The 13062-nt window shown below is 45.4% G+C and overlaps 1 protein-coding gene and 1 pseudogene across 1 annotated transcript in view; one reads left to right on the top strand and one right to left on the bottom strand.

Moving 5' to 3' along the window:
• Positions 1 to 9447, bottom strand: part of LOC112071754 (guanine nucleotide exchange factor for Rab-3A-like) — a 22206-nt pseudogene extending 12759 nt beyond the window's left edge.
• A 1882-nt stretch (positions 9448 to 11329) lies between these two features.
• best1 (bestrophin 1) overlaps positions 11330 to 13062 on the top strand; it is a 22729-nt gene continuing 20996 nt past the window's right edge. The window contains 1 exon segment of the mRNA XM_070439502.1: positions 11330 to 11507. Within this exon segment, the coding sequence (XP_070295603.1) occupies positions 11356 to 11507 (152 nt within the window). The 5' untranslated portion in view covers positions 11330 to 11355.

Genomic DNA, 13062 nt, shown 5'->3' on the forward strand with positions numbered 1-13062 from the left:
GGCTGAGGAGAGAAATGGAGAGAGTTCGATAAAGGATGAGGGAGTGAGGAGAGAAATGAGAGAGTGATAAAGGATGCAGGAGGTGAGGAGAGAATGGAGAGAGAAAAGTGCAGAGTGAAAGATGAAGATGCATGAGAGAGCGAGGGAGAAAGAGAGAATGTGCAGAGGAGTGGAAGGCAATGGCAAGAGGCAGTGAGCAAGGAGGTGAGGAGAGAAATGGAGAGAGTGATTGAAAAGGCTGCAGGAGTGAGAGAAAACTGGAAGAGAGTGATGAAGATGCATGGGAGGTAGGCAGAGAACTGGAGAGAGTGATGACAAGGATGCATGGAGGTGAGGAGAGCCAAATGGCAGAGAGTGATGAACACGGATGCATCGGCAGGGGTGAGGAGAGAAATGGAGAGAGTGATGAAACGATGCATGGAAGGTGAGGAGAGAACTGGCACGAGAGATGACAAGGATTGCAGGAGGTGAGGAGAGAAATGGAGAGAGTGATGAAAGGACAGGGGTGAGGAGAGAATGGAGAGAGTGATGAACGGATGCAGGAGGTGAGGACGAGAAATGGAGAGAGTGATGAAAGGATGCAGGAGGTGAGGAGAGACAATGGAGAGAGTGATGAAGGAGGCAGGAGGTGAGGAGAGAAAGGAGAGAGTGATCGAAGAGATGCAAGAAGGGTGAGGAGAGACAATGGAGAGAGTGATGAAGGATGCAGGAGGTGAGGAGAAAAATGGAGAGAGTGATGAAAGGATGCAGGAGTGAGGAGAAAAATGGAGAGAGTGGATGAAAGGATGCAGGGGTGAGGAGAGAAATGGAGAGAGTGATGAAAGGATGCTGGAGTGAGGAAGAAATGGAGAGAGTGTGAAAGGATGCATGGAGGTGAAGCGAGAGAAATCGGGAGAGTGATGCTGAAGGCATGGAGGTGAGGAGAGAATGGAGAGAGTGATGAAAGGATGCAGGAGGTGAGGAGAGAAATGGAGAGTGATGAAAGGAGCAGGAGGTGAGGAGAGAAATGGAAGAGAGTGATTGAAAGGATGCAGGAAGGTGAGGAGAGAGAAATGGAGAGAGTGATGAAAGGATGCAGGGAGGTGAGGAGAGAAATGGAGACGTAGTGATGAACAGGATGCAGATGAACAAAATGGAAGAGATATGAAAGGAGAGAAAAAATGAAAAGTGATGAGAGCAGGAGGTGAGAGAGAAATGGAGAGAGTGATGAAAGGACTGCATGGAGGTGAGGAGAGAAATGGAGAGAGTGATGAAAAGGATGCAGGAGGTGAGGAGAGAAATGGAGAGAAGTGATGAAGATCTATAGGTGAGCGAGAAACAATGAGAGAGTAAGTGCAGAAACAAGCAGTGATGTGTCGATCTGTAGAACCTACATTCACGGTGTTATTAGTGGGTCAAGCAATAGAGGCTTACGATGTTTAAAGTGCAGAAAAAAGCATGACATCTGTATTCTGGAATAAGATCGCTTTAGTGCGTCACCGTAGCGTTAAAGCACCCAACGTCAAATGAACGACCTCCACTAAAGGTACATAAGTACGCACAACAATAAAGGTTGGCCGTGTCTGAAATTCTGTCTTCGACTATACTCTACTCAAAACGACATCATGTGTACTAATAATCACTACACTACACTAATGACCAAAAGTATGCTTTGGACAACCGTGCTCGTCCCCCACTTCTCCACCTCAAAATCATCGGGCGTCTAACATGGAGCTTGTCCCCCATTTGCCTGCTATAACCCAGCCCTCCCACTCTTTCAGGCGAGGCTTGTCACCTAGATGTTGGAACATTGCTGCTCACTACCACCCAAAGCTCACCATCTTCTGGGAAGGCTTTCCACTCACGACTGCTCTGGAAATTAGCTGCTATAACCACGGCCTCACTTTCTGGGAAGAGGCTTTCCACTAGATGTTGGAACATTGCTGCTGATACCACCACACACCCATCCACTCTTCTGGAAGGCTCTATCTCACTAATGTTGGAACCCAGTATGCTGGCTTATAACAGCCTCCACTCTCTGGGAAGCCTTTCCCACTTAAGATTTTTGACACTCTGCTGCGTATAACAGCCTGCCACCTCTCCCTCTTATTTTGGGCAAGGCTTTTCACCTAGATGTGGACACTGGAATACACATCTATACGGGAGGCACATTCATAGTGTAACCGTACCTCACCATTCCATGCTAACGTACACCCTCACTCTTCTGGAAGGCTTTTCCACTAGATGTTGGAACATTGCTCCTATAACAGCCTCCACTCTTCTGGGAAAGGCTTTCCACTAGATGTTGGAACATTGCTGCTATAAGCCTCCACTCTTCTGGGAAGGCTTTCCACTAGATGTTGGAACATTGCTGCTATACAGCCTCCACCATCTCTTCTGGAAGGCTTTCCACTAGAATGTTGGAACATTGCTCCTATAACAGCCTCCACTCTTCTGGGAAGGGTTTCCACTAGATGTTGGAAATGGCTGCTATAACAGCCTCACTCTTCTGGAAGGCCCCTTGGACTTGGTCAAACTACCCGGCTCGGGAGGCTTTCCGCTTCCATTTCAGCAACACGAGCATTGTGAGGACGGGCAAAACTTGCTTGGATGATTAGGCCTGGTCGCAGTCCGCGTTCGTTTAAATGTGTTTTAACTGTGTCCAATTCCTTTTTCCTGCACTTATAATTCATAATGCCAGTATGCTATTCTAACAACATGGTGGAAATAGGCAGAATATTGATAAAAACAACCAACAACATGATCGGCATAGCTAGTCTAAACTTTTTTTTTTAAAATAGTTCTGGGAAGGCTTTCCACTAGATGTTGGAACATTGCTCCTATAACAGCCTCCACTCTTCTGGGAAGGCTTTCCACTAGATGTTGGAACATTGCTGCTATAACAGCCTCCACTCTTCTGGGGAGGCTTTCCGCTTCCATTCAGCAACAAGAGCATTAGTGAGGACGGGCACTGATGTTGGATGATTAGGCCTGGCTCGCAGTCAGCGTTCGATTTAAATGTGTCTACTGTGTCCAGATCCCTTTTTCCTGCACTATATTCAAATGCCAGTATGCATTCTACAAAATGGTGGAATAGGCAGAATATGATAACAACACAACAACAACTGATGGCAATAGCTAACTACTTTAGCCAACTAGCCAGCTCACCTCTGTAGCTAACTACTTTAGCCAACTAGCCAGCTAACCTCTGTAGCCAACTACTTTAGCCAACCTCTGTAGCTAGCCAGCAAGCACCACTAAAGGGATTGCAAACAGGTTACCATAACTCTAGCCAAACCCACAATTATTTTCTAAATATTAGCTAGCTGGTTAGCATTTATGAAGCCAGCAAACATGTTTCTTACACGCTTGGAACGTATTTCCTCTCACGTTATAATGAAAAAGGTGCCTCTCTCCCAAAACACACGGTTTCTGGAGACTTGTGGGCGGAGTGCTAATGATTTTGCCCACTGTACGTGCTTTCAGTAGCCTGAATGCGTCCAGACTGAGGAGAAATCCGCACACAATGCGACCAGATCTGAACACAATCAGACCACAATGCAACATTTGTGCTTGTAGACCCGTCTTTTTAATGTGATCTTCGTATCCTGATAGCAGAAGTCGATAAGTGTTTTCGGCACCCAAAAAGCTAACTATTTAGAACACAATTGTGGGTATTTGGACACGGCCAGTGTGTAGTCTGAAAGCAGCTGGCCKCCTACCTCTTTGTCCTCTCTGACTGGCTGCAGGGAGACAGAGGGCGGGTCTAAGTTCCCACCAGGGGCCAATGGCAAGGCCCAGCTGGCGCTCTTGTTGCGCGTGTGTCCTCCTCCATGGCGGGGGCTGGCTCCCTTGGACCTCGTGCCCGGGGAGAGGAGCTGAGGGTGGGCCTGGCGGTTGGGGGAAGACGGGGTGGATGTCAGGACCATGGTCTTCAGGGCGGACACCTCCGCCTGAAGGACATCAATCTGGGAAGAGACAAGAACACGGGGTTATAGACAGTAGTTATAGATTGTACCCAAACCCGACACACACACACACACACACACACACACACACGTAGAGCAGTGTACCTGGAGCAGGTTAGAGGTAAAGTACCTTGCTCAAGGGTACAAAGGCATTAGTTGACAAATGGGATATTGATACCAGCAACCCTTTGGCTGCCAGCTCACTCACGGCAAATTTTTCCATCAACCCCAGATTCTTATAGGTTTTCCCGCATTAAATCAGGTACAGGTAACCTGTGTGGCTTCTATTGGTTAGAGCTCGGCATGGTTGTGGGTTCAATTCCCGGCGGGATCACAGACTAACCTTGCCCTGAGCCTCCTTCAGCTGCTTCTCTGCTGCAGCTTGTTTCACGTTGGCTTCACGCACCATCTTGTGAGCTTCCTGGAGGACAGGAAGACAACCGTGTGTTACAACAACCATGCAGGGGCCACACTTCTCAATGTCAAGATGGACTGACACCATCACAGGGCAGATCAGTGCGTTGCAGGCTGTAGGACTCATTCCTGCCTCCCTCAGACTAGCCTCGATTCCAGGCTCCAGGGACTATGGTGATGCAAGACTAACCTCAAATAGACTGGCAGTGAGCTCTTCCAGCTCCTGCTCCAGCTGATCTCTGACCTGCGACAGACGCTCACACTCCTTATCCTTCAGCTTCAGCTCCTGGGAGAGGTGGAGGAGAGGGGCGAGGTGGAGGAGAGGGGCGAGGTGGAGGGGGAGATGTGGAGGAGAGGTGGAGGACAGGGGAGAGGGGGAGGAGAGGGGCGAGGTGGAGGAGAAGAGGGGGAGGACAGGGGAGGAGACGAAAGGAGAAGTGGAGAGAGGTGGAGGGGAACTAGGTCAGTATGCAGCAGCATAGCGTAGGGCTAAACCTATTGGGATGACTGCATGGTCACACTTTGTTATGGAGTCAAGCAACTGTCATACAGTAGAGACGGGCGTCAGAATAATCAGGGTGTGTGAGATCAGGGTGTGTGTGATCAGGGTGTGTGTGTGTGGTGTGTGTGTGTGTGGTGTGTGTGTGTGTGTGGTGTGTGGTGTGTGTGTGTGTGTGTGTGTGTGTGTGATCAGGGTTGTGTGTGTGATCAGGGTGTGTGTTGTGATCAGGGTGTGTGTGTGATCAGGGTGTGTGTGCGTGCCAGCCTACCTTCTGTGCAGTATCCAGTTGTTCCCGTAGGATTCTGATCCCTTCTTCTGATTCTGATCCCTTCTTCTCTGATCTCCAGGGAAGAGCTCCGGAGCGCGGACACGTTGTCCTAATGCTCCCCGCCCGGGCAACCTCCAGCTGGGTAGCACCCTCCAGCCTGCTACCCTCCCTGCCCCTGATCTGCTCCGGGCCTGGGTAACAGCTCCCTCCTGGGGCCTGGGTGAACCTGGGTCGGCCGGCCTCCACGGTCCACCCGGGGGCTTGACCGGGCTCCACCGGCCCTCCACCGTCACCGGGGCTCGGACAGGGCTCCCAGGTCTACACCTTCAGAAAACATAAAAAATACATGATATTTAATAGATCAGGAAGGAATTGGTTGTTTTAGACGTACTAAATAAACAGAGTTTACATTTGTTTATAGTTAGGCCTACAATATAGTTTGAAACCTGGACTGTAAGCAGAAGACTATACAGCAGCTGAGCGAGTGAAACAGCACCTCTCTGTCTCAGTATTGTGTAGACCATGTATCTGATGCTGTCTGGACAAAACAGAGTATAGAATGTCAAACTCTTATTGGGCGAACAGAATACATTGGCCAAACTCTTATTGGCCAGACAGAATACATGGGCTTCATACAGTAAGACAGCAGGCACTTTCTCCTGTGAGATTGTTTCAGCCACTTGCAAATTGAAGGAAAGTTGGTGGGTGCACAAATCAAGAGGTTAACTTTCTCTCTGCATCAAGAGGGGTGCGACTGAAGGTGGGGGGGGGGGGGGGCCAACCAAATATCGATTAGGGCCCTCAAAAGGCCCTGAATCAGTTGCCCACCATGGCAGGATCCCCAGTTACTGAGGAAAAATGGATACCTAGTCAACTGAAATGTGTCTTCCACGTTTAACCCAACCCCCTCTGAATCAGAGAGGTGTGGAGGGGCTGCCTTAATCGCCATCCACGTCTTCAGGGCCCGGGGTTAACAGTGGGTTAACTGCCTTGCTCAGGGGGCAGAACGACAAGATTTCTTTATTTTTGTCAGCTCGGGGATTCGATCCAACAACCTTTCGGTTACTGGCCCAAAGCTATAACCACTAGGCTACTATAGGCCTCCCTACCTGCTCTCCTCCCCCATCTGATGACTGGCAGAGCTGTAGCAGGCGATCTACACTCATTGAGAGCAGCCTCCTGTGCTTGCAGTAAAAAATAAAAATAAAAAACATTTACATTTTTCTATGCCTCAAGGGCCCTCTACGGGCTTGGGCCCCAGGGCTTCTGCGCCTGCAGTTATCCGGCCCTGTCAAAAACGATAACATTACAAACATCAATATATGTCATTAAGAATCATCACAACATGTGAGGCTGAACTAGCCTACACAACTTTTTCACAACTTTCGCTAATGCCATGATGGCAGTCTGACAGCACAACATTTCATCGGATTTCCCTTCCCAGCTCCCCGCACTTACCCTCTCACCACCCGGCTGGATGATTCACCACGTACCGCCGCCGTGACCGCGACGGCATCTACTCCCTGTTTCCAAGAATTCCATAAATTCTTAGTGTCCAATGTGTATTTGCTGTCGATATCATTCATAAAAGACCAACGCAATAGTTTCAAAACAATGTTAAAATGTTAGCTTACTATTAAATAATGTTCACGACAACGCTATGAACTACAATTAATGATTCATCGAGTTATCAAACGAGATAAAGTTAAGCGAATGTTATTTTGGTACTGATGTTTTTGACTCGCTGTCAACGACGTTTGCGATGCGCTGTGATCTATGTTCATTCCAGCTCATTCCAATAGAGAAAATAACGACTTTTTCGTCGTCCATAGGTCACATGATGACACATCCTCACGTCCCAACCCCTCCCCAAAAAATCTAGTTTAAGGAAACAGAACAAATAGCTGCCTACTTCACACTACAGCCACGAGGTTTGCAATTCAACTCAACAAAATCTTACAGTATCTAGTGTCAATACAGTTGATATAGACTACACATGTCAATACAGTTGATATAGACTACACATGTCAATACAATACAGTTGATATAGACTACACATGTCAATACAGTTGATATAGACTACACATGTCAATACAGTTGATATAGACTACACATGTCAATACAGTTGATATAGACTACACATGTTTAGTGTAGAATCAATATTATAGAGTAGAATCATAGAATAGAGTAGAATCAGAATAGAGTAGACTCAGAATAGAGTAGAATCATAGAATAGAGTAGAATCATAGAATAGAGTAGACTCAGAATAGAGTAGAATCATAGAATAGAGTAGACTCAGAATAGAGTAGAATCATAGAATAGAGTAGAATATATAGTTGATAWAYAATAGAMKAGAAWCATAYAATAGAGTAGAATCATAGAATAGAGTAGAATCATAGAATAGAGTAGAATCATAGAATAGAATCATAGAATAGAGTAGAATCATAGAATAGAGTAGAATCATAGAATAGAGTAGAATCATAGTATAGAGTAGAATCATAGAATAGAGTAGAATCATAGAATACAATAGAATCATAGAGTAGACTCAGAATAGAGTAGAATCATAGAATAGAGTAGAATATAAAGTTGATATAGAATAGTGATACAAATCATAATCTATATTCTCTCTACTGTCCATTGATGATGATACTGCAAATGGACTGTGCAGTTTATTGGTGTGAGATATACGCTTCTATTGGCCTAGATATTTCTGGTTTCATTGTTGAGGTTTAACTAAAGGGGCACCGGGCATCAGTGGAAAGAGCCTGCATTAGTGGACGGACTATCACATGCTATGGAAAGGAACCAAAACACCTTATAACACCATTACCAGACAGACTATTGGTGTTCACAGTGTATCTGGCATATGACATTAATGTGGTACAAATTAAGATGTGTTATGAACAACCCTAAACATATCTTCAGGCTTGGAACCAACCTCCAGCTGTCGGTATCTAATCAAACCGATTATCGGTGTCTTACCTTCCAACCTGACACCTCTCCTCTTTAGTCTCCTCTCGGTAGGAGGGTTGTGTGTCTCTCCCTCTCCGCTGTGCATGCTCCAGAACACTGGGTTTTCCATAGAACGTAGCGTTGGAGTACACCTGGACACCAGACCTAGCGGATACTAGTACTTCATACCCCGGGTTGGAGGCAGAGGCAGGCGGAGAGGAGGACAGCCGGACACTGTGAAGACCCTCGAAAGCATCCATGTTACAGGCAGAGCCACTAATCCAACTGCCGTTTACCGTAACTTCAGTTACTTTACAGTTAGTTTACCGTAACTTCAGTTACTTTACAGTTAGTTTACCGTAACTTCAGTTACTTTACAGTTAGTTTACCGTAACTTCAGTTAGTGTGAAGGTTCTGGCTTTCGTGAGATCATAATTAAGGCCCTTAACACGGGATGAGTTCTTCCACCTTCTTCAATCTTGTTTTATCTTTTCCTTATGTGTATGGTGTTGTAGGAAGAACCTTCACTTCAGCAGGTCTACCTAGGAAAAATACATATACTTTACTAGAATATGATAATGCAGAATAGAATAAAGAAAATACTTAGGTGGACTTTCAACCTGCCGTATGATAATGAGGCACTACTTTTATAATAAACCGAGCCGTCTGCTCCACTCCGGTTGGAGACCACCCCATAAACTTTAGCAGGTGTCCCTCTCCCGGCTAAACTCATCTCCACCATTTGCTACTCGTGTGGAGCCGACTGGAGCTCCGATGTGTCACATAAAATGACGTTTTTAATTAACCAAACTACCGATTTCCAGCATCCAAAAAGAATGGCACGCAATTACACAGAACAATGTCGTSGTGTGTTATTGTGGGCTATTGTCCGGGTGCTGAAATGGTGTTCTGACGTCAGAGCTCCAGTCCGCCCATGGATTTCAGTTAATCGGCTGGTCCAGCAGAAAAATTAAAGTGTTATTTTTTTCTCATACAGATACACATGAACGGGTTCGACAATCATAGTCTACTTGCTTTTACGTTATGTACGCCTATTTGTTTAGATTAMTAATTTAGGGCAAGTTTACAAATTGATTGGCTGTACAGACGCTTTTGCAAAAGTTAAACGTTGCTGGCGTATTGGGGGTAGCAACTCACCATGTGTGGTTCAAACTTGATAGCTGACAGATCAATTTATGGTCCAATATTGAACACAATCTCAAAAATCTTCTTAATRTTAGTGACCCATATGTCATTAACCGAAAGTTGGGGAAGGCAGAAGAAAAAACCCACCACAGTCCGAAGTTCAGCCTCTAGTTCCTGTTGTGGTTCCCTTGATCCACGGCGAAAGGGTTTATTACCAACACCTTCGCTCCTGGTGGCCTGCAATGCACATTGCTACCGCCAGGTGGCTACCGAGAGGTTTGACCCATAMAGAATGATAAAGGACTCTAGCGGTCAAAAAGTAATTTTAGCATGGGCGCGCTGCCCATTTAGGGCTTCCACCGTACTTCTGCTATTTTAAAGTAGTCAAAGTAGTCAGCTGTGTGGGGATTGCTATGGGTTGTAGCCTCAATGGCGCGGCCCATGCTGTCACAGGCACAGATAATAAAGAGGAGTCCTCTATCTATCTCTATGGAGCTGCCCAATGCTGTCACAGGCACTATAATGGCACAGATATAAAGATGAGTCCTCTATCTATCTCTATGTRTTGACCGCTATTTGAGTTTTCTGTGGTTAAGATGTATCCGATTGAAGAATTCCAGAGGAGCCTGCTGAGGGGAAAGCGGCTCATAATAATGGCTGGAACGGAGCGAATGGAATGGCATCAAACCAATGTGTTTGATGTATTTGATACCGTTCAACTTAATCCGTTCCAGCCATTAGTATGTCCTCCCCATGCCACCAACCTCCTGTGGTATGTGATATTATTGAGGTAATAAATTGGGCTGTGGGTGTTTGGTTTGGCAATAATAAAAAATTAAAAAATGGTGTTGTTACTTTAAACTTTTTATTTGTTTCAAATTTCAGATTTGTTGAGATTAGCTCGGTACCAGGCATTACAATGCAGCTTTGTTGCAGAAACAGCTTACCACATCAAGTGACCGGAGGTCTACAAGTCCTTCCCTCTCCTTCCCTCTCCCACATCCGTCTCTCCAACATTCAGACTGGCAACGCACTTTCCCTTATCGCACAAGTGAGTATATCACATACAATCTGATCTGATCAATCCATCTATAGTTATCTGACGGACACAATGGGATATAGATAAAGGATATGACTGATATTGCTTTAATGTCTGTGATGCCCAGTGAGTATATTGTAAATATGATATACAATCAATCTGATCACTCTGTAGTTAACGTAAATATTGAATAGAGTGAAGATTTAGATAAAGGAATATAAATATTCGGAATATGTTTCTCGACTAAGTTGGACAGCTTTATTTTTATTTTTTTATTAGGCTCTATTGATTGATTGTGGATATCTCGGTATTCACAGTAGGTTGGTGAGGAGAACACGGTCGTTCTAACYAACTGGAGCGGAATCAGTGGAATGTTAACAGATAACATCAAACACGTGGTTTCCGTGGTTTCCAGGTGTTTGATGCCATTCCGTTTGCTCCGTTCCGGGTTGTTATTAAGAGCCGATGACTCTCTGTTAATGACCAACATCTTACTTCCCCTCTCTCTCCATCTTCTGCTGAACTTTGCCCTCAATAGCACCATGTCCTCAGATAGTGGATCCGTGAGCTAATATCTATAAGAATTGTCTCTCTGGATAGTTTGTTATCAAGTAGATATGTGATCGATTCAGCCATATGTGTCACTATCGGTGTTTTGGAAAGTTGACTTGTAAAGCAAATGGAGAAAGTGACAGTAGTTTACCATTTTGATACACCAAGGACAGCTTTCTCTGTGCCAACCAGTCAACTACTCCATCCAGCTAACCAGCCAGCCAGCCAGCTATCCAGCCAGTTATCCAGCCAGCCAGCCAGCTATCCAGCCAGCCAGACAGTAGTTGACCATTTTGATACACCAAGGGCAGCTTTCTCTGTGCCAACCAGTCAACTAGTCATCCATCCATCCATCCAGCCTGCCAACCACCCACCCAGCCAGCCACCCAGCCAACCACCCAGCCACCCATCCATCCACCCATCCATCCATCTATCCAGCTTTCCATCCATCCAGCCAGCCATACATCCACCTATCCATCCAGCTCTCCATCCATCCAGCCAGCCAGCCAGCCAGCCTGGCCAGGGAAGGGTAGTGATGACGGTAACTTACTCGCGGAGGGTTGCTGACGCGGGGCTAGGGACCTTCTCTCATCTGCTCCTCCGATGGAACCGAAGCATCTACAAGCTGCTGTGGAGAGAACTGATCATCTTCACTACACTGTACTACTCCTTCAGCATCATATACAGGTAACCCCGTCATTTACACAGTAGAATAACAAACATAACAGAGCATAACATAACAGAGCCATAACATAACAGAAGCATAACATAACAGAGCATAACAGAGCATAACATAACAGACCACATAACATAGCAGAGCCCATAACATAACAGAGCATAACATAACAGAGCAAACATAACATGCCAGAGCATAACATAGCAGAGCATAATGCATAACAGAGCATAACATAACAGAGCCATAACATACAAACAGAGCATAACATACGCAGAGCATAAACATAGCAGAGCCATAACATAAAACAGAGCATAACATAACAGAGCATAACATAGCAGAGCATAACATAAACAGAGCATAGCAGAGCATGAACATCAACAGAGCATAACATAGCAGAGCGATAACATAGCACGAGCCATAACAAGCATAACATAGCAGAGCATAACATACAGAGCATAACATAGCACATAACAGAGCATAACATAGCAGAGCCATAACATAACAGAGCATAGCAGAGCATAACATCACAGAGCATAACATAACAGAGCATAACATAACAGAGCATAACATAGCAGAGCATAACATAGCAGAGCAGAACAGAGCATAACAGAACAGAGCATAACATAGCAGAGCATAACATAGCAGAGCAGAACAGAGCAGAGCATAACATAGCCAGAGCATAACATAGCAGAGGCATAACATAACAGAGCATAGCAGGCATAACATCACAGAGCATAACATAACAGAGCATAACATAACAGAGCATACATAGCAGAGCATAACATAGCAGAGCAGAACAGAGCATAACATAAACAGAGCATAACGATAGCAGAGCATAACATAGCAAGAGCAGAACATAGCAGACGCAGAACAGAGCCAGCCCAGCAGTATTCTCACCCAATACGAAGGACACAGGGATGAGTTCTGCGTAACGGCACAGTAGATGGCCAGCTTCTCAACAGCCTCTTCTGACCCTCATTCAACACAAACCTGGAGAGAAACAGTTCTGTCACAAAGTTAACTAAGCTCTGTATGATTGAACATGAGAGGGAGGGAGGGACAACAATGCAGAAAGAAAAGGGAGACTAATATTTCCCACAACAGTCCCTGGCATTTGATCGTACACAGTTGCTGTGATCTATGATTTGAAGGGACCAGCACATACGTGTATAAGCAAAGAAATACACAAATGCATGGTCACTGTAAAGAGGTTTATTTTTATACAAAGTAAGATAGACCGTCTCTCTTCTAGATCAGATGAGGTTATATGTGTAAAAGTTTTAGTTTACCTGTGTAAATGACGGGGCTACCTGTGTAAATGCGTCGAGGTTACCGTGTAAATTACGGGCTTACCTGCTGTAAATGACGGGGTTACCTGTGTTAATGACAAGGTTACTTGTGTAAATGATGAGTTTACCTGTGTAAACTTCGAGGTTACCTGTGGTGTAAATTCGGAGAGTTACCTGTGTAAATGACGGGTTAACTGTGTAAATTTCGAGGTTACCTGTGTTGATAAATGACGGGTTAACTGTGTAAAGACGCCTGGCGGTAGGGGTTACTGTTGTA

The sequence above is a fragment of the Salvelinus sp. IW2-2015 genome, unplaced genomic scaffold, assembly GCF_002910315.2.
Source record: "Salvelinus sp. IW2-2015 unplaced genomic scaffold, ASM291031v2 Un_scaffold1708, whole genome shotgun sequence".
Classification (NCBI taxonomy): Eukaryota; Metazoa; Chordata; class Actinopteri; order Salmoniformes; family Salmonidae; genus Salvelinus; species Salvelinus sp. IW2-2015.